Source organism: Pavona decussata, unplaced genomic scaffold (assembly GCF_977016875.1).
Source record: "Pavona decussata unplaced genomic scaffold, jaPavDecu1.1 SCAFFOLD_602, whole genome shotgun sequence".
Lineage (NCBI taxonomy): Eukaryota > Metazoa > Cnidaria > Anthozoa > Scleractinia > Agariciidae > Pavona > Pavona decussata.
In genome coordinates, this window is record NW_028145860.1 from 6,863,697 (window position 1) to 6,884,607 (window position 20,911).

The 20,911-nt window shown below is 37.1% G+C and overlaps 3 protein-coding genes across 4 annotated transcripts in view; 1 reads left to right on the forward strand and 2 right to left on the reverse strand.

Moving 5' to 3' along the window:
• LOC146449751 (beta-galactosidase-1-like protein 2) overlaps positions 1-20,911 on the reverse strand; it is a 60,410-nt gene that overhangs the window by 34,693 nt on the left and 4,806 nt on the right. The window contains exons 2-4 of the mRNA XM_085101607.1: positions 5,650-5,718; positions 4,774-4,869; positions 2,212-2,320 (exon numbers count right to left, since the gene is read on the reverse strand). Coding sequence (XP_084957733.1) covers positions 2,212-2,320; positions 4,774-4,869; positions 5,650-5,718 — 274 coding nt within the window. The remainder of the gene's footprint in view (positions 1-2,211; positions 2,321-4,773; positions 4,870-5,649; positions 5,719-20,911) is intronic.
• Positions 6,474-15,695, reverse strand: LOC146449754 (uncharacterized). 2 transcript variants are annotated; one of them, XM_085101604.1, is made up of 9 exons: positions 13,762-15,695; positions 12,838-13,078; positions 11,904-12,016; positions 11,193-11,476; positions 10,333-10,600; positions 9,882-10,079; positions 9,163-9,320; positions 8,563-8,669; positions 6,474-8,339 (listed from the first exon to the last, which is right to left on the reverse strand). In XM_085101604.1, exons 1-9 carry the CDS (start codon positions 14,636-14,638, stop codon positions 7,823-7,825), a joined length of 2,763 nt encoding a protein of 920 aa, XP_084957730.1. In that variant the 5' UTR covers positions 14,639-15,695; the 3' UTR covers positions 6,474-7,822. The 2 variants fall into 2 exon arrangements, with proteins under 2 accessions (XP_084957730.1, XP_084957731.1); XM_085101605.1 differs by lacking the exons at positions 10,333-10,600; positions 11,193-11,476; positions 11,904-12,016; positions 13,762-15,695 and having other exon boundaries at positions 12,838-12,921.
• Positions 14,832-20,743, forward strand: LOC146449755 (uncharacterized). Its single transcript, XM_085101608.1, has 6 exons — positions 14,832-14,973; positions 16,281-16,457; positions 16,716-17,528; positions 18,376-18,458; positions 19,895-20,114; positions 20,441-20,743. Exons 1-6 carry the CDS (start codon positions 14,919-14,921, stop codon positions 20,560-20,562), a joined length of 1,470 nt encoding a protein of 489 aa, XP_084957734.1. The 5' UTR covers positions 14,832-14,918; the 3' UTR covers positions 20,563-20,743.

Consider the following 20,911-nt stretch of genomic DNA (forward strand, 5'->3'; position numbering starts at 1 on the left):
TTATGGGGTGACAATGGCGGCTAACTACGCGGAAAAGGCCACGTTTTTCGCTGGCAAGTCCATTGAGTACGTTAGCGAATAGCTGAACCAGAGTAATCTGTCGAAGCTGAAAGCTCTGTTTGAATTTAAGTGTTATTGGTAATTTGTTGCAGTTTATAAAATGAAAATATATTTTATTTTATCGATCTGATGGAGGCAATGTGATTTATATTTTCATTCATTACTTTAAAAGCTTTTCCCAGAGCTTGATTTGACGTAAGTATCCGAATTTAGTAGCTTTATTTCGTATATTCAAGGCTGTTTCTTTTTTATACTTTTATCTTAAAGGCTAGGTATACGCTTTGGGTAAATGTTTCGGTTCCCAGATTTGTTCTCAAATTTTACAGTTGGTTTTCTGCATGCAATGCGTACGCGTCGCTTCGAATTCAACTCGAATCTGCGGCAATCAGCTTTGACATCTTTAAATATGTATACGCGTTCGTTCTAAAAGTTTAGGATTTTTCAGGTTCCTGGTTGTGTTTAAATAAAGAAATAAATCATCAAAACGAAGCAGTTTATTTTTAGTCCATGTCATGAGTCCCGGGGGTGGGGAATTGTCTCTTTCTGTGTGCCCGGGGGTGGGGAATAGGACGTCAAGTACACAAATGCCCGGGGGTGTGCCCGGGGGGGAGATGGTAACAGGTAGAATTGAACCACGCATAATCAGCAGAACAAATGACAGAGGACTAAAAAACTGTTGGATATCTAGCTCAATATCCTGCATTGTGTTGCCAGTGTCAGAAGAAACATATAAAAATATGCTGATAATTAATCCTGAATTCAAGATTTTGGACTGCTAAAATCTTGAATTCAGGATTTTGGCCGTCCATCCAAAATGTTGAATTCAGGATTTTGGCTGTCCATCCAAAATATTGAATTCAGGAGGATTTTGGACTGCTAAAATCTTTAATTCAGGATTTTGGCCGTCCATCCAAAAATATCTTGAATTCAGGATTTTGGCCGTCCATCCAAAATAATGAATTCAGGAGGATTTTGGACTGCTAAAATCTGGAATTCAGGATTTTGGCCCTCCATCCAAAATCTTGGATTCAGGATTTTGGCCGTCCATCCAAAATCTTAAATTCAGGAGGATTTTGGACTGCTAACATCTTGAGTTCAGGATTTTGGCCATCCATCCAAAATAATGAATTCAGGAGGATTTTGGACTGCTAAAATCTTGAATTCAGGATTTTGGCCGTCCATCCAGAAATATCTTGAATTCAGGATTTTGGCCGTCCATCCAAAATAATCAATTCAGGAGGATTTTGGACTGCTAAAATCTGGAATTCAGGATTTTGGCCGTCCATCCAAAATACTGAATTCAGGAGGATTTTGCCCGTCCATCCAAAAATATCTTGAATTCAGGATTTTGGCCGTCCATCCAAAAATATCTTGAATTCAGGATTTTGGCCATCCATCCAAAATCTTGAATTCAGGATGATTTTGGACTGCTAAAATCTTGAATTCAGGATTTTGGCCGTCCATCCAAAATATTGAATTCAGGAATTTGACCATCCAAAATCTTGAATTCAGGATTTTGGCAGTCTATAACTCTAACTCTAAGTCATAACTCTACTGAAATAATTCTATTGCTATATATAGTCAACCTCTTTGCAGGTTTTTAATATTTCCTTTATTATTCACAGGTTTTTCAGAGGGTTTTTGCAGATCTTTGTTATAAATTTCCTCCTTATTTTGTTCACAGGTTTTTTCATATGGTTTTTCAGAGGTGTTTTTTAATGGAATTCCCTCAAAATTTGTTCACAGGGTTTTTCACAGGGTTTTTCACAGGCTTATTTAAATCACAGGTTTTTTCACAGGGTCCTAAATTTTGAAATTTTGCTCAAAATTTAGGCTGTGCAAAATTCACAGGTTTTTTCATAGGGTACTCTCTTGCCACAGGTTAATTCACAGGTTCTTCACAGGAAATTCACAGGTTTTTATCCAATAGTGTCTATTTATACACAATTTGATGCCCAGAACGCTGGAAATAGTGTTTCAGAGCTTCCAGATTTCAAATTTTTCTGGGGGGGCATGTCCCCAGACCCCCCTTGCAAAAGGATAACGTTGCCTACTCTTCTCAAACTGGCTGCCTACTTCAAACTTTATTGAAACCCCTGCACATTATAAGTCATAATTATACATTTGTATTTTAGGTTCAGTAATACATACCTGCAAAGGAGCCAAGATTGGCAGAAGCCTTTTGAAAAACAGTTCAGTTGCCTCAATAAATGGCTGATACATTGACCTGGGTTCCATGTGAGGGTCATGCAACAGCCAGCTATAAATGGGAGAAACACAATTTGATATTAAGTACTTATACATGTACACTCAGTATGCTTCCAGTCTGCCTTAATTCAGTCTATTATACACATATCTAGTAGTCTTTATATATTTGTAATAAATTTTGCATTTTGAGATGCCCTTTTGAAATTTTCCCTCATGTTGCAATATGTTTCCTTAAAGTTTCCTTCTGTTATGCTGATGTCTCAATTTATTTACTTGAAACTTACGTTATTGACCTATTCTAATTATTACAGCAATATTCTTTCACATGCAGTAGCCCCAAACTGATTTCATTATTCACTTCAAGTTTTCACTGGTCTCACTCAATCAAAGAAAATTTATTAAGCTGAGTTACTCACCAACAAAAAAAACAACAACAACAACAACAAAAAAAAACAAACACATGTTTAGCTCCAGTGGTGTCAATACATCATATTCTACACTTTGGTTCTGTGGTTTTGATCCATTTCTGGTTAGTTTATGTATTTGTGTTTTCACACTATTCTATGTTTTGTTCCTTTAAACTCTGACAGGATTATATAAAGAGCTAACCTAAAGTGTTATTAGGATAATTAGGAGAGGCAAAATTCTGTGAGAATCAAACTCAAAGCCAGCACATGTCCCAATAACAGCACTGTTCCTGGATACCACTCACTTTTGTCACTTGAGATACTATCCAGTCGTTTCATAATGGATGGTATATTGACAGAGGGGGCAAAATTTGCTTTAAACCAGCCAGAAAAAACCAAAAGGCTACCAGATGAAGGTTACAGAACTTTATCTTATGTCATTTCCAATTTTCCACTGTTACTCAGTCCATTACAATTTTCAGTCTCTATGGGCATCATCTGGGGGTTCAGTGTGTTTTCAGCTTGTTCCTAAAATATCTACAATTAATTTTCAGAAAGACATTTCTTCCATTGTGCTTATGCCCACATATTGCCATTCAAGTCCTTGAACTTGACTTGAACCTACATGTAGGACCTCCGGATATCAAGTCCAGCGCCCTTACCACTGGGCCACGCCGCCTTGTTTTATTACTTCAATACAAAAAACAGGGAAAGACCGCACGGCACATCAATAGGAAATTGGAGCCCGATCTCTCTTGTCAATGTAGATACCAAAATAATTAACAGAGAAAAAGTAAGATCATTATTCTAGACATTATGGATTTCACAGAAAAAGAAAACATACCTGGCCTGTTGATATTTATTGACTTTCAAGAAGCTCTTAGTACTTTAGAGTGGAACTTTCTGTTCAACTGTACGAACGCCTTTAATTTTGGCCCCAAATTTAAGCGTCGGATAAACACTTTGTATAAGAATATCCAAAGTTGTGTGATAAATAATGGCTTGTTATCAGAATACTTCAACCTTACATCCAGAGTTAGGCAAAGTGACCCTTTGTCTCCTTATCTTTTTCTTCTGGCCATTGAGACTTTGGCAATTGCCATGAGGGAAAACAGTTGGAAATAAAAGGGCAAGAAACCAAACAACTACAATATGCCGTTGACACAACTGCGATTCTTCTGATATAGAGTCAACAAACCTTTTCAGCTGTTAGACAAATTTAAAAAAATATCCAGTTTAAATGTAAATAGTTCAAAGACAGAGGGACTGTAGATAGATCAAGGAAATGAAATGAAACCGTTTGCAATGAAAAAGAAATCGAAAGATTATTATTCTCTTTTAGTCCTTAAAAAAGGCATCCTATAATAACGCGCTAAAACTAAAGTGTGAATTTAATTTATCTGATGAAGAATTGAAAAAAATTTTCTTCTTCCCCATTCAGTTGCTATTGAACCATATGTTAAAGCTTTCCAGTTCAAGGACTGGTACTAAATTCCATACTTTGCACAAATTCAAAATATATAACATTAACTTGGCTACATTGCAGATAATATGACTGTGTTTTTTCTGCAAACATGATTCAGAAACAATGCAACATTTCTTTTAGGACTGCTCTTAAATCATATTACTTATCTTTGTCAAAACAACAGAATGATGCATCTTTAAATTTAAAAGATATTTTAATTGGTGTTCTAACACCAGAACGTCCCTTAATTTTGTTTGTTAATTGTAGGAAAATATACTTATGGGGGTGTAGAAGGAATAAAGAACTTCCACTGTAAGTACTATAAGTAGTGCGTAGTACTGTAAATATTGTATTGTGTCTTTAGTTAGGATAATAAAAATCTAAAAAAAAAACTTCCAACTATACAAGGTTTTAAATTATAAAGTCCAATTAAAGTATGTGACAGGAAAATGTATTATTCAAACCCACTGTGATGTAGTGTAATAGTGGTGTAATGTTTTGTATGTAATGCATGCGATTAAGTGCAAAAAGCTTTGAATAGAAAAACAGCAATTCAGATTTACTTTTTCTGAGTATGCCTGTGTCACTTACTGAATAATACACCATTGTCATTATTTTATGTGTCATAATAACCTTGGTAATCCTCCAAAATCCAACTCAGAACAGATGTATGGTCCTGGCCTCACAATAACATATAAATCCAATTCTTGGGCTAGATTGATAAAAGCCCTGAAAAAAAATTACACAGGTGTTCACTACGGCTTGTTTACCAGCAGCACAAGTAAGACAAGCAACACCTGACAGGGAGCCAAGTACATGTATGGGGAAGCTGATTTCTATAAGATGATGCAACTATGAGTGTATTTGTGGGATGTTAGTCTTGACAGTTAACACCGCCATTACACATAATGGTTTTTACTTCAGTGTCCAAACTAATCATGTAGTACCCGAAAAGATTCATATTTTCTCAGTGAGAGGTCATTGAAAATCACAAGGGGGGGGGGGGGGGGGTTGGAGGTGAGGTTAATTGACAGCATCACGGTGATATAATAACTGTCACAAGGAACAGAGAACATCCCCTGGCAGGATGTATGATAAAAAACTCTTTAATCATGACATCTTCCAACAGTTTTCACTGCCACTGCAAGTACCAGAGTACTGACACAACATGCTTAAATTATTGAAAACTTTATGTTGTTTCTCAATAAGCATTTATATCCTAACTGTAGTTTCAGGTAGTTACTTTAAATTCAACTTCATGCTATGAGCCAGTATTCTGAAGAAGTCAAAATGAAGAATTAGGGTAAAATCAATATTATTATTTTGAACTGCTGGCATGTATTTTCCCATTTTTGCTCAAGTTACATGTATTTGCTTTGTCAAGTCTGATTGTGCCATTGTGTTGTGTTTGGCCAGAGTAAATGGTTCTGCTTTTAGGACATTTAACTCAAAACTGCTCTATCCTTGCACATGATTAGGAATCAAGTGGTATCGTGTCAGGACAGTTACCTAATGTCCAAGTTGCCATCAAACTTGAATGTTCCTCTAATTTCTTCATGTAGGTTCCAGGGTACATATCTATGGTGCAAAGACAAGCAAATCACACAAACTTCCATAAAATGTCATTCACCATCTTTAAAATCTTGGAGGAAATCACTAATATTATTTATTGCTCACTTTTCCAGCACAGCTACTGGTATTAATTAATCTATTTGACATATTAATGAGAAACATCGTTCCTCTGACAGAAAATGGACAAAATATGGTGATTCTTTGTTATAAATAACAAAATATGATAGAAAACTGGAAAGTCTGTGATGAACTAAAGGAAAAGAAAAATTGTACAGTAAAAAAGCTCAAAACAAATCACTCTGTTACAAAAGCAGACGAGACAGACTCATCTAAGGAGAAGTAAAACCATTTGACACAAAACCTTTCCAAATTTAAGTATTTAAAATGCTTGCAACAACTGTTAAATGAGATAGAGCCTAAAATTCCACATGGTGTACTTTTTTACTGTGAATTCAAGAAGTTTTCCAGCAATGACAAGTTTATTTTTTCAGACTCTCCCATCTATTATTGGCGGTAAATGCAAGGCAACCATACATTGTAAGCTCAAGGGGCCAGTTCAAGCAGGAGAATTCTCTGTTCTTCAGACTCAGGTGATGTTGATGAGTAAGACACTCAATGACTAATAATTTTTGATAGCATCTATGAAATAAAAATGACTAAATTTTCTATGGCTTATGAATTCGTTTTTGATTAGACCTTGATTATTATATTATTACCGTAATCACAACAAATTCTGATTGGTTCCACACAGGCTTATTTCCCTTACCAAAGAAAAAGTATGGGAATGCTATGGCAAAGGTTGGGCCATATCTGACCCATGTGTGGAAATGATATGGGAAGGTTGGATGATGATATGGAACTGATATGGGCCCACATTTTGCCAAATTTCAAGCTATGGAAAAGGTATGGGAAGAAAAGCCTATGCTCACCATTGTATGGAAGAACTATGGGAAGAAGATACCCATAGCTGCACCATAGAAATGAGACATCTCCTTGGTCGGTCTCATCTGTGATCATCTATGGATATGATATGTCATATCCACAATGTAATGCTCCATAGATAACCCATACCAATTGACAGACATTCGGTTCAGGTCCCATAGGTTTCCCACATGAAAATTATCTGGGATCTCTATGGGTCTGAAAGAATTTTGTAAAATTTATACCTCTAATAGGTCTTGCCATTCAGAGATTTTCCATGTATCATTAACATGGAAACTCTCGTTGGTAAGTTTCTTGTGATTTGAATTATCAAACAATTATTAAATGACAAAGATCATAACAGAATAATTAATATTTATTTATTTAATCCAGCTTTTCATGGTTCATATTTGATACATTTCATTTGTTGTCCATGCAGTCATCCGCTAGAGCTGACATTCATTTTGTTACTAAATCTTGCATGCTGCTCATAAAAAGGTTAGAGGTTGAGGTTACTATTATAATTTTAGTGTCAAAAATAGTGTTGTTTCCTTGTGAAGACAGCATGCAAGACATACACCATATTTAGCAAGTTTTGCCACATCTATTTTCTTAAATTAGCTGTTAACACGAAACTCATCAATTTGCTTAATTACCATAAACACTGGCATATAAGCTGCACATTTTTGTCATTGATCTATCAATGGCTTTACAAAATATTAAAGCAAAGCTTTGAACCAGTCTTCCTCATCTAACTTGTTTTTTCTCCAAAATTTGAGCTTGTGAACTTGGGGTGCTGATTATACTTATACGGCAGTGTTTATGGTAATAATAATTATTACAATTACAATTCTTGTAATTATTTAATGTTCTTTTTGGTGTCCTGTTATACAATGTAACTCATACTACTTATTAATAATAACTCTTAAGTGATCTTCAAAAGATTGTACTAGATGCAATAGCAAACACTCTGAAAAGCCACCTTAATTCTAATTATCTAATCTCTAGCTTAACAAAAGTTGAGATTTTGTTCCCATCACAAACTTGCTGAGTCTCAAGCCAAGACTACATGATTGTCCCAAATAATTTCAACATTTTGTTTGAGTTTCAGAACCCTTACAGATGATGCAAATCAATTTGTTTGTTAAAACTATCAACACTCAAATTAGGCAACATAACAAAATTATAATTAATCTTTCTCAAAATGATTTGGGAAATGTGCTGCATATCCAACCTCATTATCGGAAAACTTCATGTACAGACATACATCAATGATGTCTTCAAGAAGGACTATATCAAATCTATCCTTGTTTGGATGTTGAAGGGAAACAATGTGGTGTATTGGGTTACCCAACAGTTCATGGCATACACAGATGTGTTGGCAAGATTTTGACATTGGAGCAATGACAGCCCCACAGGTCATTGCTGGATCCTGCGGGACCAAAAAGAACACTTCAATTTGCCCATATCTTGTGCCTTCTTCTTGCCGGTAGGCAACGGTGAAGCTGTTTCTTCTTGAAACCCTCTTGTACATTTGGGAGTGGATTACTGCCTCTCCAAGTTGCACTCGATTGAAGAACATGACATCAGCAATGGATTCCGTTCCAAGGAACAAAAGAAGATCATCTTCAAACGCTGTATCGGGTTTGCCTTTCTTTAATGCACCAATTGCATAGAAGTCGTCTTTGAGATGTGTCCTGTTGGTTCTGAAAAGAAAGAGCAAAATTAATGGTAATATGGATTGGTGAAACTAGGAAGTATAATATGGAAGAACATAGCCTCACTGGCTAGTTAAGATAAGAAAAAATACAGCTAAGTGGAGTACATCTAGGAGCCATTTACAACCTCAATACCCCACCCCTCTTTCCCAAAGCACCGAGAGTTGTTACAGTGGGAATTTCATAGGATGTTGCATAAAAAGTTGCAAACCTGTCAGAATGCCCACATAGACGCAACACCATGTCCTTGGCTTCTCCTGGAGGCATCTCATCTATCATCTCAGGGAGGCACTGATGGCTTGTAACAGCAGTCATTATCTTCAAGTAAACACAAAACAAACAATTTAGTTAAAAGCAAGAGCCAAAAATATTTTTACATCTCCATTCACTTTAACTGAAAGTTATGACATTGTGTTTTTGCACTGTACAAATACAGTTTATGTATGGAATGCACATATCACCATTGTTGGATGATCAGAAATTTCCCTTTAACTCACTTACATGTAAGATATTGAGAATAATGTATTATTCTACTTTAATGGCTTTAGCTTCCACGAGTCTCCTGTAGCTCAGTGGTGGAGCATCCGAACTAGTAATTGGAAGGTCTTAGGTTTGCCTCCTGGCAGGAACACTTGGATTTCTTTTTTCTGAGTATGCCTGTGTCACTTTCTGGAATAATACATGATTCTCATTCATTCACCAGGCTTGAAATATACCATCACATTTATTTCATGTAAAATATTATTTAAAAGTCTTCATTGTGTAAAAAACAGTTAATCAAAATAACATCAAAACTTACAGATACATTTACCTGGTTTGCAATATCCTGTGTTCCATGGAAATAATTCCCAATATCACCATTCCAGTCTTCAAAAACAAAAAGGGAACTGCACCAGAGGGGGCCATGGTCAAACACATTTTTCTTCAAGTGAAGAAGCATATGATGATTCATCAGGACATACCTTGGACCTGTAGGGTTGAAATGAATATTTAAGGTTTTTCTAACACTGGAACAAAATGTGTAGTATTGCATGGAATTTCATATGATGTGATTGGTCTTACTTCTAACACAATAGATTAAAACTAGATGATTGTGTGATGCAATTCCAGGAATTTGCTAAATTGGCTTAGCAGCCATATGAGCCATTATGTTATTCCTGAGAAATACATTTTAAAGATCACTGAATTGTCTTTTTTGATTGCTCTTGCAAAACAAAATCAGCAAGATCTGGCAATATGACTTGATATTTCCACTTAAACTTGTTGGATATGAGGTGATTATAGCCAACTTGGTGCTAAGAGCCTTGTTGGCTATCTATCATCTCATATTCAATATGCCCTTGTGGAATAATAACAACAATAATTATTGTCATAAAAAATGTTTAGATCAACGCCTAGAAATCATTGTGGTACAAAGTAATGAACATTTCCTCTCCCCTACCAAGCTGGCAATGAAATTTAACAAATTCCTGGCTATGTATTGTCTATCACAGATACAAGGTCCCTAATTCCATACACAAAATTACTAACCATAGTATGCATCAAACATTTCAACAAAGTGCATCAATAACTTTCCGGCCATTTCTAGTTGTTCAGGTGAAATTGATCTGCCAGACAATAAGAAGATGCCTCCAACCAGCAAGGTGTAATGTTGGTAACATTCCTCATCAAGAACACCTTTCATGCAGGGAAGCGAATAGTAGAATAACCAGTTGCGGTACTCTGTTGCTGCAATTGAAAAAAAAAAAAAAAAGGATCATTTATTTGAGATTAAATATTAGGACATATTCTAGCTAAACAATTGACTGTTGTTTGTTCTTGTTGCTATCAACATGCAAACTATAACCTTAAGGTGTTAAATTACATCTTTATTTTAAAACTCAGATGCATACAGTGTATTTGACTATTGATCCTACTGTTAACAAAATTTATTTAAAATTATTTTGGAATATAACACTTAATGTTTTTAAAGAGCAATTACCTTTCCAAAATTTCACATGATGTTGTATACTTCTGGGGATTCTAGTGATTACACTTGGGGGTTTGATTTCCAGCAGGCGTTTGTCGACTCTTTCTACACTGTTTCCGCAATACCATCTCTGTCCACTATGCTTTGAATTGAACCACAGACCAACTAACTGCTTCACCACTCCTAAAAACACACAGTGCATTGCATCAATGGCAATACCATTGACAATGTCGAAGCTTGGTAGTCTTAGCAAAGGGCTGGGTGCCTTGAAGCCACAAACCTGCAAAATAAATGTGAAGTTTAGAATTTTTCTTTATGGCCATTAAATAAAGCTGCTTTTAGAGATCAACATATGAAGTGGTTTTGACAGTCAGTCAAAAGGAAGACACATTACAATTACATGTATAGCAGTATAATACTGATTTAATTTATCCTTATCCAAATATGGTACCTGTGCACTTGGGGCAACTGTGCCCAGAACACATCAAAACAGTATTTTGATTCTTAGACATACATGTGAAAATTATTGGTAAACTAAAGTTTGTTGGTGTTGTGGATTTTTAAAGACACTCACAACTAGTTCAAAACAGAAATTAAAGTAAATCTGCATGTATTGAAATTGTGCTCTGATGAACACTATTAAAACATTATTCCTGATTATAATTGTCTAGCCAGGAATTGAAAATTGGGCATCCAAGGAGCATGTCGGTTGTATTTTTTTTAAAGAGGTTAGGTGAATTTTGAATGTATTTTCCCCAAAAGTGAGCATCCATAAGACACCTGGATGGCCTTCTAGCTAAAACAATCTGTCTAATACATTATTCCTAATTATACTTGTACAATACAATACAACACAGCAGAGTAATACTTACTGTTCTATTATTCTCAAGGGCCATAAATGAATGAGTTCTAACTTCTTCTGCAGTTCGTGGTCTTGCATGCCCTGATGCAGTGTTACGGAAGGGAAATGTCATTACATGACCCCTTGCACCAGTCTTGACAACATCACCATGCTCATCGCAATAGCAGCAACTATCATGACCAATGTATGTTACTTGCTCAGTGACACCAGCACGGGCTGGAAGATCAAAATGGCCAGAGAGTGCCATGACTTTTGATGTTTTCTTAACTCCATCTGGAAGTACAACTTCAATTCCTGTTATTTCAAAGAGAGGTGTAAAACCATAAACTTCAACTCCTAATATTTCAAACAGCAGAGCTAAAGCAATAAGGAGAACATACACGTAGATCATGCCAAATATTGATCCCTTTACTGCACCTTTCAATAACATGCAGACTCTGAAGTTCAAGATTCATTTTCACTGCTGTCAATCACTGCAGCAGACCTCCAAAAACAAAATAGTTTGGCTCAACGCGGTCAAGAGGTCATGTTTGTGCTTGGTGATTGGCGGATTTGGATCCAACTGGTCAGTTTCTGTATTTTTTGCAGTCAGCTGGTTATCACCGTTATTATGATTGACTTCAGTAAAATGCGCAAATCCTTAGGTTGAAGTTCAGAGTCTGCATGTTATTAAAAGGTGCAGTAAATGTTTCATTTTCTAAGACCAAGATGCCTATCTTACCTTGAATTTCTGTTTTTTGCAATGTGTCAACAAATGGCTTGAAGAACGTTGAAAAGAAAGGTTTTTCCTCTCCAAACCAAAGACCACCAAATATCCGGTATTTGTTTTTCCGCCTAAAAACAATGAAAAACGGTCAGGAAATTAATAGATCCACTGAGGTCACCTTGTAAAGAATATGATTGTACTTCAAAAGTATGCTGATGAAGGGAGATTCCAAAAACTGAATTGTCACAATTGAAGTTATATATACATTCAAATGACTACCGGCCATATTGGTTTACTGAAACAAAAGAAAGTATTTGTATAACTATATAGTTCAATTTTCCAGAGGTTTAGTTTGGGACACCAACATGGCTGCGGTGATGTCATGTGAAAACACTCTTACTTTTAATATAAAATTCAAACAAAACCAACCCTAAAAAGAAGTAAGCCCTCCTGAATGTATGCCTCAAAAATGAGAGATGCAAAAATCTTTCTAATCATAAATTCTTCCAAATGTTGGTCCAATTTGGGTTATGTTTAGGTTCAGTCCTTACAGGAATGTTATTTCTCACAACCTATTGGTTTGTATTTTATATCCTTATGGTAAGCATGGAGACTTAATTTTGATGTTCATTTCATGAGTACAGAACTTGTTTTGTGTTTCACATCATTATTTTAGTGAGTTTATCATGCAGTATTCTTGAATGCAACTAAAGTTTTTCAGATGTAACATCTCTTCTAAATGTAAAGAGAAATATTTTGTGAAACACAAAATTCCTTGTGATAATAAACCCTCTCTTCCTGCCAATAATAAGCCCTCCAAAAAGGCCTTTCAAACAAATATAAACCCAATACTTATTATAACAGTTTTACAGTACTGGATTTTCTAAGTTAGAACCTCGACATCGCAAACATGTGTAATATAGTGATATATATACTTTTATCAATTAACCTTAATGATGGAGGCAGCTCATTGACGAGGAGAAAGAGTGGCCACACTCCAAACTGCGATGATCGAAATATTGCTACACCATCAGTGTTCAGTTTTACAGAGAGGTTGTATGGGTCTGACAGTAACCCTCCAGGTCCACATTTGCTTTGATAAAGGGAGCCATCATAGACATCTTCAATGTTTTTGTCCGCCCTTTTCACTCGTTGAAAGCGGTACTGGAGGCCATTAACAAATTCGGGGTCTGAAGTACGGAAGAAGAAAGCACATGTTGGAACTTGTTTCTTTTATCGTAAAGAGAGGAGACAAATTGCAGGTATGCCTGTTATTTAACTAGCAGAGCTCTTCAACCAGTGTTATAAATTCTTCTTCCCCCTATTTTATTTAACTGCACAGAGGTAGTGGCCAACACGAAAGCCTTGCTCCTTTGGCCACTACGCACTTCTTCCGTAGAAAGTAAAATCATTAAGTAAATTGCCCTGTATGTTTAATTTTTTTCTTACTGTAAAATATATTGTATTTCGTTGTAATAAGTGTAAATAAAATTGAATTGAATTTCCAAAGTAGTATGAAAGATAGTATTTGTAAAAACTTAGTTTCAGAGGTGCTATTCAAATAGTTAAACAGTTGCCAAGGTAACCACCCCCCTAACTTGGACAGCAAGTGTGTAGATACATCTCAAGACTAAGTCGTGGGATTTTATTGCAGGAAACAGGACCTTAAAAGTTCTTTTTAAATCCACCATTTCAAACACATTCATTCAACTTGCATACATGTACTACAGTGTTCATGGGGAGTTTAAATTAAAGTGTTGTTAAATTGCCTTTTCATTTTAAAACTTCACTTTAAAATACTCGCACAGACATCACTGCAATGAACATAAATTAACATAACCACTCAAATCTTAGTTAAAAAAATATCACTTACCACTAAAAAACTTCCGTAGCTGTTTTATGATGGGTACTTCAATGAAGAATTTACCATCTTTCGGAATGGCTTTACCACAAATGTTGCAGGTTCTGTTGGCCTCAGCCTGATCGTCACCTCTGCCATAATACGCGTTGCAGTAACCACAATAATAGTGTTTGACAATGTCTCCCTTGGCTTGGCTTACAAATTCGAATAACTTTTTGACTGTTGTTCTACAGTTGTTTGGTCGGGGACAGTGTGCTTCAACTACTGCAAGTAAATCACTCAATGCTTCACGGGTAAGGTTATGCTTAAACACGAAGGATAACAACAATACGACGCTTGAGCTGCTTGAGATTGGAGCACCCGAATAAAGAATGTCGTCATGTTCAACTTCACGTCGTTCTGACGTAGATCGACAGTCTGACTCTGACTCGATGCTCTCGCACTCGCTAGAAACATCCGATGCACCCTCTTCTATAACAAAGCGTTCATACATACACGCACCATGTGTGAAATCGAACAGTTCGTCGTCACTTCGTCCGCTATCACGGATGTCTTCATATTCAGAATAATTTGTTTCATCGATGTCTTGTATTTGTTGGTAATCGCAGAACTCACCATGTAAAGTGTTGTCTGTTGTCCGAACTCCTTCAAGACTCGTGTCATGATCATCTGGTGAGCTCATAGGCTCTTCGCGAAACACCTCTCGATCGTCGATTCCAAACTCACTTGTGTTGGAACCGCTCTGAGAAAAAACTGGCAATCGATCCGCTTTATGGATGTGATTTGTGCCAGTTTTCCGTCTCCTTGCTGCCGCGAACTTGTAAGGATTAGAATGGCGCAAAAATTCTCTGTAACGTCCTCTGCGTATTTGGACGCTATCGTCCGCCATGTTTGTTCTCAAAACAACATTCAAACGTGATCCGCTGTTCCGCTCACAACACGTGACGCGTTTGTTTTGGCGCGCGCCAGAAGATCACGTGCCCTTTGTTAACCAATAACGTGAATGCATCGAACCGCATCGAACCAAGCGCGTCATTTTCAAATCTTGGCAGATTCCAGCGTGCAGTTCCGCGATTTCTATAACCGATTTCTTCTGTATTTTTGTTTTGAAAAGTCGGACTTTTTACTATCGGATTCTCCTCTAAGGTAAGAGTGAAATACACCAAACGATGGCTGCTGAACGAAACTCAAGGAAGAGAAACATCCCAGCACGTCTGAGGGAAGGTACGTAAGCGTGGCATTTGCATTGTTGTTGTTTTAAGTGGTATTCTCCTGAGCAAAACATTGGTGATTGTTTTCAGTAATCAGCAAATTGGAGATCACAGTATTCATTCACTAAATTTATAAAGCTATCCAGCTAGAGCTGCTTCAATCGATGTCTAAAAGGCTATTTGCGGGGTTATTTGACTTCACGCGCAAATTTTAATTCTGCTCAAAGGAAAGGTGCGATATTTATCTACCCGTCACAAATATAAAGTCTTGTAACTTCTTATCTGAAAAGCTGAACTTTAAATCTTGAACATCAGTGAAAACCTAGAAATAAATGAGCCATAACCTGTTTTTGTTGGTGGGAGCAATATTTTATTTCAGAACACCATACCTAGCCCGCCATTGTTTCAGCAGACAAAGAAATTCTTTACGATATGCCCCTTTCAATAACAAGCGGACTCTGAGGATCAAAACCTGACTAGTGATTGTCCTTTTCACTGCCATCAATAAACAAAATGGACCAAAACTCACAGATGTGACCTTTTGATCCCATTAAAATGAACTTCACTGTATTTCCTGCGAGGCCCACTTGGATAACTGACAGCAGCAAAAATCACAATTGTTGATTGAAAATAGTTTGCATGTCATTGAAAGGTGCAGCAATACAAAGAGACCGCAATGCTTTTTATATTACCATTTGAGCAACTAAACTCAAACTGTATGTTCAAGTTTATTTGCGGGTGGATCCACCAGTTACCCCCCCCCCCCCCGGGCGGGGGGCACTCCCTTATATGGGCTATATACACCGCCAAAGGGTATGGTTTTTCAGCCACTTTGGTCATAAAAAGGGTATCGATTTTAGCCATTTTGGTAATAAAAAGGGTATCAATATTTGCACTCTAGTCTTTAATTCTTTTTTTTTTTTTTTTTTTTTTTTTTGAAGAAACTACTTCTTCATCATGATGTTTACAGCAACTGTGTACGTGCCACAACAGTTTGTCATGTGCTCCGGTCACGTGCTGGACTCCAGGGGTTTTTGAACTGAAGTTGACTAGACACTATCAGGTCATATATAGGGTGTCAAATTTTTGGTCAGGTCATAAATAGGGCAGGGAAAATGGCAGATTTTGGTCATAAATAGGGTAAGGGTTTAGGGAAGTGGGCCGCACACCCCTATCCATTTTTTTGGGAGTACCCCCCCCCCCCCCCCCAGGGCAGTTACCCCTAGGACTTGAAGGTTAAGTTAACTTTTGGCTTTCTTTAATTAATCATAATTTGTACACTGAATAAATCTTGTATGTTTCATAATTATTTCAATGTAGAGATTTGGTACCTGGTATGCTATGAAGACGACAATAATTTAAGAGTGCTTGGGAGAGATGAAATTCATCATATCTTCCCTGATGATGATGGTGATGACATCCAAATTGGAGATATTGTCAGTGCTATTTGGCTTCCAAATGGCCAGTTCTATGATGCCAAAGTATTACAACAAGGAGGTAAGTTTGTACCTTTGTGAGTTGTCATATTGTAGGGATTGTTTCTTTCCGGGGAGGGGGGGGGGGCATTACTTTTGGGATTTAATAGAAAAGTAAAGAGTTAACGTTTCTTCCGGGGAGCCATTATTTTGGGGGGACCAGGAGGGAGCGCTAGTTTCAGAATTCCATGGTAGATCCATGTGGCAAACAATGATTTTATCACCTTAATGGCATTTTGATTTATTAGAAATTTACTACCTCTTAAAAACATCTTTACAGCTGATAGAAATGAGCTTATGAAAGAACGAGTACGACTGGAAAAGGCAAAGAAAAATACCTGTAGTGCAAAGGAAGTAGAGAACTCTAAAGACCCAAGTGCCCAGCAGAAAAGAAGGCACCCAGGAGATGTGACAGATGGCCAGAAAAAAAAGAAAAAGACACAGAAGCAAACAGAGGGTGATAAAGAGAAAGAGAAAAAGGCTAAAGAAAGAGAAGAGAAAAGAAAGAAGAAGGATGAAGAGGAAGCGAGGCAAAAACTGATACTGGAAGCTAGGAAAGCCCAGGCAGCATCCCGATGGGCTACCAACGACCAAGCTGAGTCTGAGGTTGCCATCTTCACACCTGAACCAGTTCGACGCCAATCCTCAATACAACTGACTCCACCTGCACAGTTGACCTTGCATGTTACTGATGGAAGCCAAAACACGGTATCACAAACAAGCAATACCTTGAACCAAACCAGTCCACCGTCACGCTGCCAATCCTCAAAACAGCTGACCACACCAGCCCACCCAACCTTGCCTACCTCTGACAAAGACCAGAATGCCAACATCAGACAGTGTGCACCACAAACTACAGCTAAAACTCCACTACAATCCAGTAAGTCAAACAGAACCTCTCAGCCAAAAAGGGGCCTGCATTTTCAGAGTGCTGTTGGAGATAGTAGTGATGATGAAATCTGTGTGGAAGGTGAAGACATCCCTGAGCAAAGTGACACCTCTGATGGTCCAAATTGTTGTAATGAGCGAAGGCTGGAGATCGAGGCCTTACGAAAACGCTTAGACAAAGTCCACAAGAGGCTAAACATAGCACGTAAGTTCTTATCTATAGTAGATTTTAAACCTGTGTACTGTGGAATGTAATACAGTTGAGCCTCCCATAAACGGACACCCTTGGGGCCAGAAAAAGTGTCCGCTGAAAACATGACCAAGTGTCTGCTTACGAAAGGGGTCCGTCGTGGGGGAGTGTCCATTAGAAGAGGTTCGACTGTACATTGCTGTATACATGTTTGTTTGGTTTTTTTTTTTTTGTTTTTTTTTTTTGTTTTTTTTGCATTGAGGTTCCAATGTAGAACATGACCAATTGAAGGGGTGCCTGTGGAAAAAAGCTTTAAGTGACTTCTGATAAACTGCTAGATTCTCCTTCCAAATTTTCCTGTTTTAGCTTGTTAAATAAAAGGAGAATTTGACCTTACATCAAAAGTCACTTAAGGCCGTCTTCCGCGCACCCCTTCAATTATTCCTCTCAACGTAAGTCTTCTTTGTGCGGGCCATGTTACCAAATGCATGTATTGCAGCCCACAACTAAAGAAGTGAATGGCCAAGCTCACATACACACTGAGATAGGCTCCTCACCATAAAACTAGATCAAAGAACAAGAGACTACATATTCCAACTTTAACCCTCAACTTTTGAATAATTATCTCACTCAGTTGGCATCTGCCTACATGTAAATTAGTTTGTCCATAAACCCTTGTTACCAAATAGTCCTTAACCTTTGACTTAAAGTTTAGTCTATTCAATATTTAAGAATTTGGAGAAAGTGTACTTGTTGAGTGAATGTGTGTTGCAGGACAATCCAGATTGGCATAAAGACTGTAAAAGTACTTTATAAACCCAAAGGCACTGCTTGTTCAGTTTGTTTTTGTATCTGTTCACAGTAAAAGCAAAGACATCAGAGGAAGTGGTAGAAAACAGACCTGGGGCTGGTATTCTGGATAAAACATTGGCTGCACAATACAAGGTAAATGTTCTGCTGAAAATATTTGAAGTCTTCATTAACTTTCAACTTGTGAATGTGCGCATCAATGGACGAATTATAGTAATGTGTGGTAAATGTCACTCCTGCGATTGCTCGTAATCTTCATTCACCATCAGCCGCCATAATGGGACAAAAACAAGGACTTAAAGTCATCACTTCAAAAGACTTATTCTTAAAAGAAACCAGCTAGTATGTAGGTGTGTTTAGCTAAACTAAGGACAGATATTTTCCAAAAGTTTGACTTTCATAGGCGGAACTGCTCCTTTTAGCAAATATCAAACGCAAACGTGAAAACTTAAAAATCAGAGGAAGTGATGTGCGTGAAAGAAAAGGAAATTCCACAGTGCAATAAATCTTCCTTCGGTGTCAACCGTAATTGATAAGTTCAGGAGGTAAACACTGAATTTACATACAGCCGAACACAACACTTCACACATTTCTATCTCCGGCCACAAACATTCAATTAACCTTAAAGATCCAAGGCAATTTCATGGAAAGGCTAAGGGTAAAATATGGAACTAAAACTTTGCAACAAATTTCATTCAGGGTCCAGTGTGAGTGATAATAAGATCGATTAACTGGAACAAGAGTTGTCTTTTCATGAACACTGAAAATTTACTTACGCATATAGCCACTGAGAGTCTTCTGAGTACCGCAACACTTGATGTGTTTCTGTATTTATGTTCACTTGGATTAAGCCAAAATAGCAACTTTAGCAAGATTAAAAGCTTCTTCTACATGTAACATTATAAAATGCTGACAGAAGCCGTCATTTGAATGTAGAAAATGAATTACCATGCTGACGACACTGACAAGATTTAGGTCATGCACTAGGCAACAAAAATCATGCACATGTATCAAGTTTCATTCAGCAAGAACATGATGCAAGGAAAAAATACGGAGGTTCAGTCTTGGAAGAAAAAGTGGACGCTTTTTTTGTCGATTGGCAACCATGTAAAACCATGAAAAGAACGTACACTTCCACCTTAATGGTTCTTCGCATATCGAAAGGAATCAGAGTGTGTGTGTAATTTAATTTTACGTGTTAAGCAAATAACTTTATACATAATGCATTCCCATAATGCAGCATGACCTCCACGAATCCTTGTAGCGTAGTTTGATGCAAGCACCGCTTTACGATTTCCACTATTCACTTTTGCGTTCACAAGCTCGCTCTCAGGAGCCTTTGATATAACTTAATGTAGTGTGCTCTGTGTTAGCACCTGGTTTAATAAGAGAATTTGATAGAAAATTGCTTAATTACTCGAGTATTTCCTTGCTGTAATTAAATAAATAAGAAATTAAGGATATCACGTGAAACTGCTAAACTTTATGAACAATGTGTAAGGAGCATTAAAAATAACATTTACCCTGGTAAGATTTTACTGAATAGCTATTGTGTCTCATGTCATTAACAGATGGTAGAAGTGATGGAGGGGTCAGGAGTGTACTGGTACCCCCACCAGCGAGCTTACTGCTCAGCATTCAAGGCATGGGCTGGCTACATCAATGCTGCCATTGATATTTTCTTCACTAAGGAAACTCTCGCTCTCTCCTGTGCGAAGGGAAATGAAAAGAAGAGCAGAAATGGTAATGGCCACCAGCCCTTGAATCCTCTGGTCATTGAAGCTCTCATTGGTAGGTGGTACTTTATTTGATCAGTTAGTCTTAAAGAGATTTTCCCTGCTAGCAGAGGCTCTTTTCCTGGTGTTTGTTGACATCAACGAACACCAGGAAAAGAGTCTCTGCTAGCAGGGAAAAACAGATTAAGGAAACTTAATAAAGTAAATTAACTACCAGATGTCACTCCATTTTTTGGAGGTATTTACCACATAACCATAATGTTTAACTACAAAAGAATATGTTTTAGCATTAGGTCATTGTAGACATTGAAAGTTTTTCCATTACAGGAACAGACTTGTCCACAACATACTTTTAACTGCTAATTTCTTAATGTTTTTCAGGCAAAGTTTGTTCAAAGTTTGCCAAGGACTCTCCATTACCCAGCCAAGTGGTACAAAAAATAAACATGAAATGTGTGGAGGCAAGAAGACCTCAGCGAGTAAGAGCTGGAAGACAGGAATGAACATTTTTTAGTTGCGTTAAAGTGTTAAGTTTGAGAACAGTGGAGATTTTCACGTCACGGATTTGCTACATGTATACAGCTGCATTTTATCTTAGGATTTTGTCATCTCTCATATCAGTATAGCTCTTTCAACATTGAACTATTTTGACTTGTAATTTATCAAAGTGTCATTGCTTTCACTTGTATTAGAATTTTACAATTTTATCAATTTTACAAAATTTTACAAAAGCATGTCTTTCAGAAGTTTTAAAAAAGTCATCAAAACATTAAAGATGTGTGAGAATATATAAAAAATGGCTTGGTTGTATAATATTTTAAGTAAAAGTGGTAAAAGCAGCATTGAAAAAAA

Coding starts and splice junctions, on each gene's coding strand:
- LOC146449754 (XM_085101604.1), bottom strand. CDS start 14,638: ATGGCGGACGATAGCGTCCAAATACGCAGAGGACGTTACAGAGAATTT. Junction 9,321..9,881: donor AATGTTTGATGCATACTATG/GTTAGTAATTTT, acceptor TCAACCCTACAG/GTCCAAGGTATGTCCTGATG. Junction 8,670..9,162: donor CACAGGATATTGCAAACCAG/GTAAATGTATCT, acceptor GTTTACTTGAAG/ATAATGACTGCTGTTACAAG.
- LOC146449755 (XM_085101608.1), top strand. CDS start 14,919: ATGGCTGCTGAACGAAACTCAAGGAAGAGAAACATCCCAGCACGTCTG. Junction 18,459..19,894: donor CATTGGCTGCACAATACAAG/GTAAATGTTCTG, acceptor TGTCATTAACAG/ATGGTAGAAGTGATGGAGGG. Junction 20,115..20,440: donor GGTCATTGAAGCTCTCATTG/GTAGGTGGTACT, acceptor AATGTTTTTCAG/GCAAAGTTTGTTCAAAGTTT.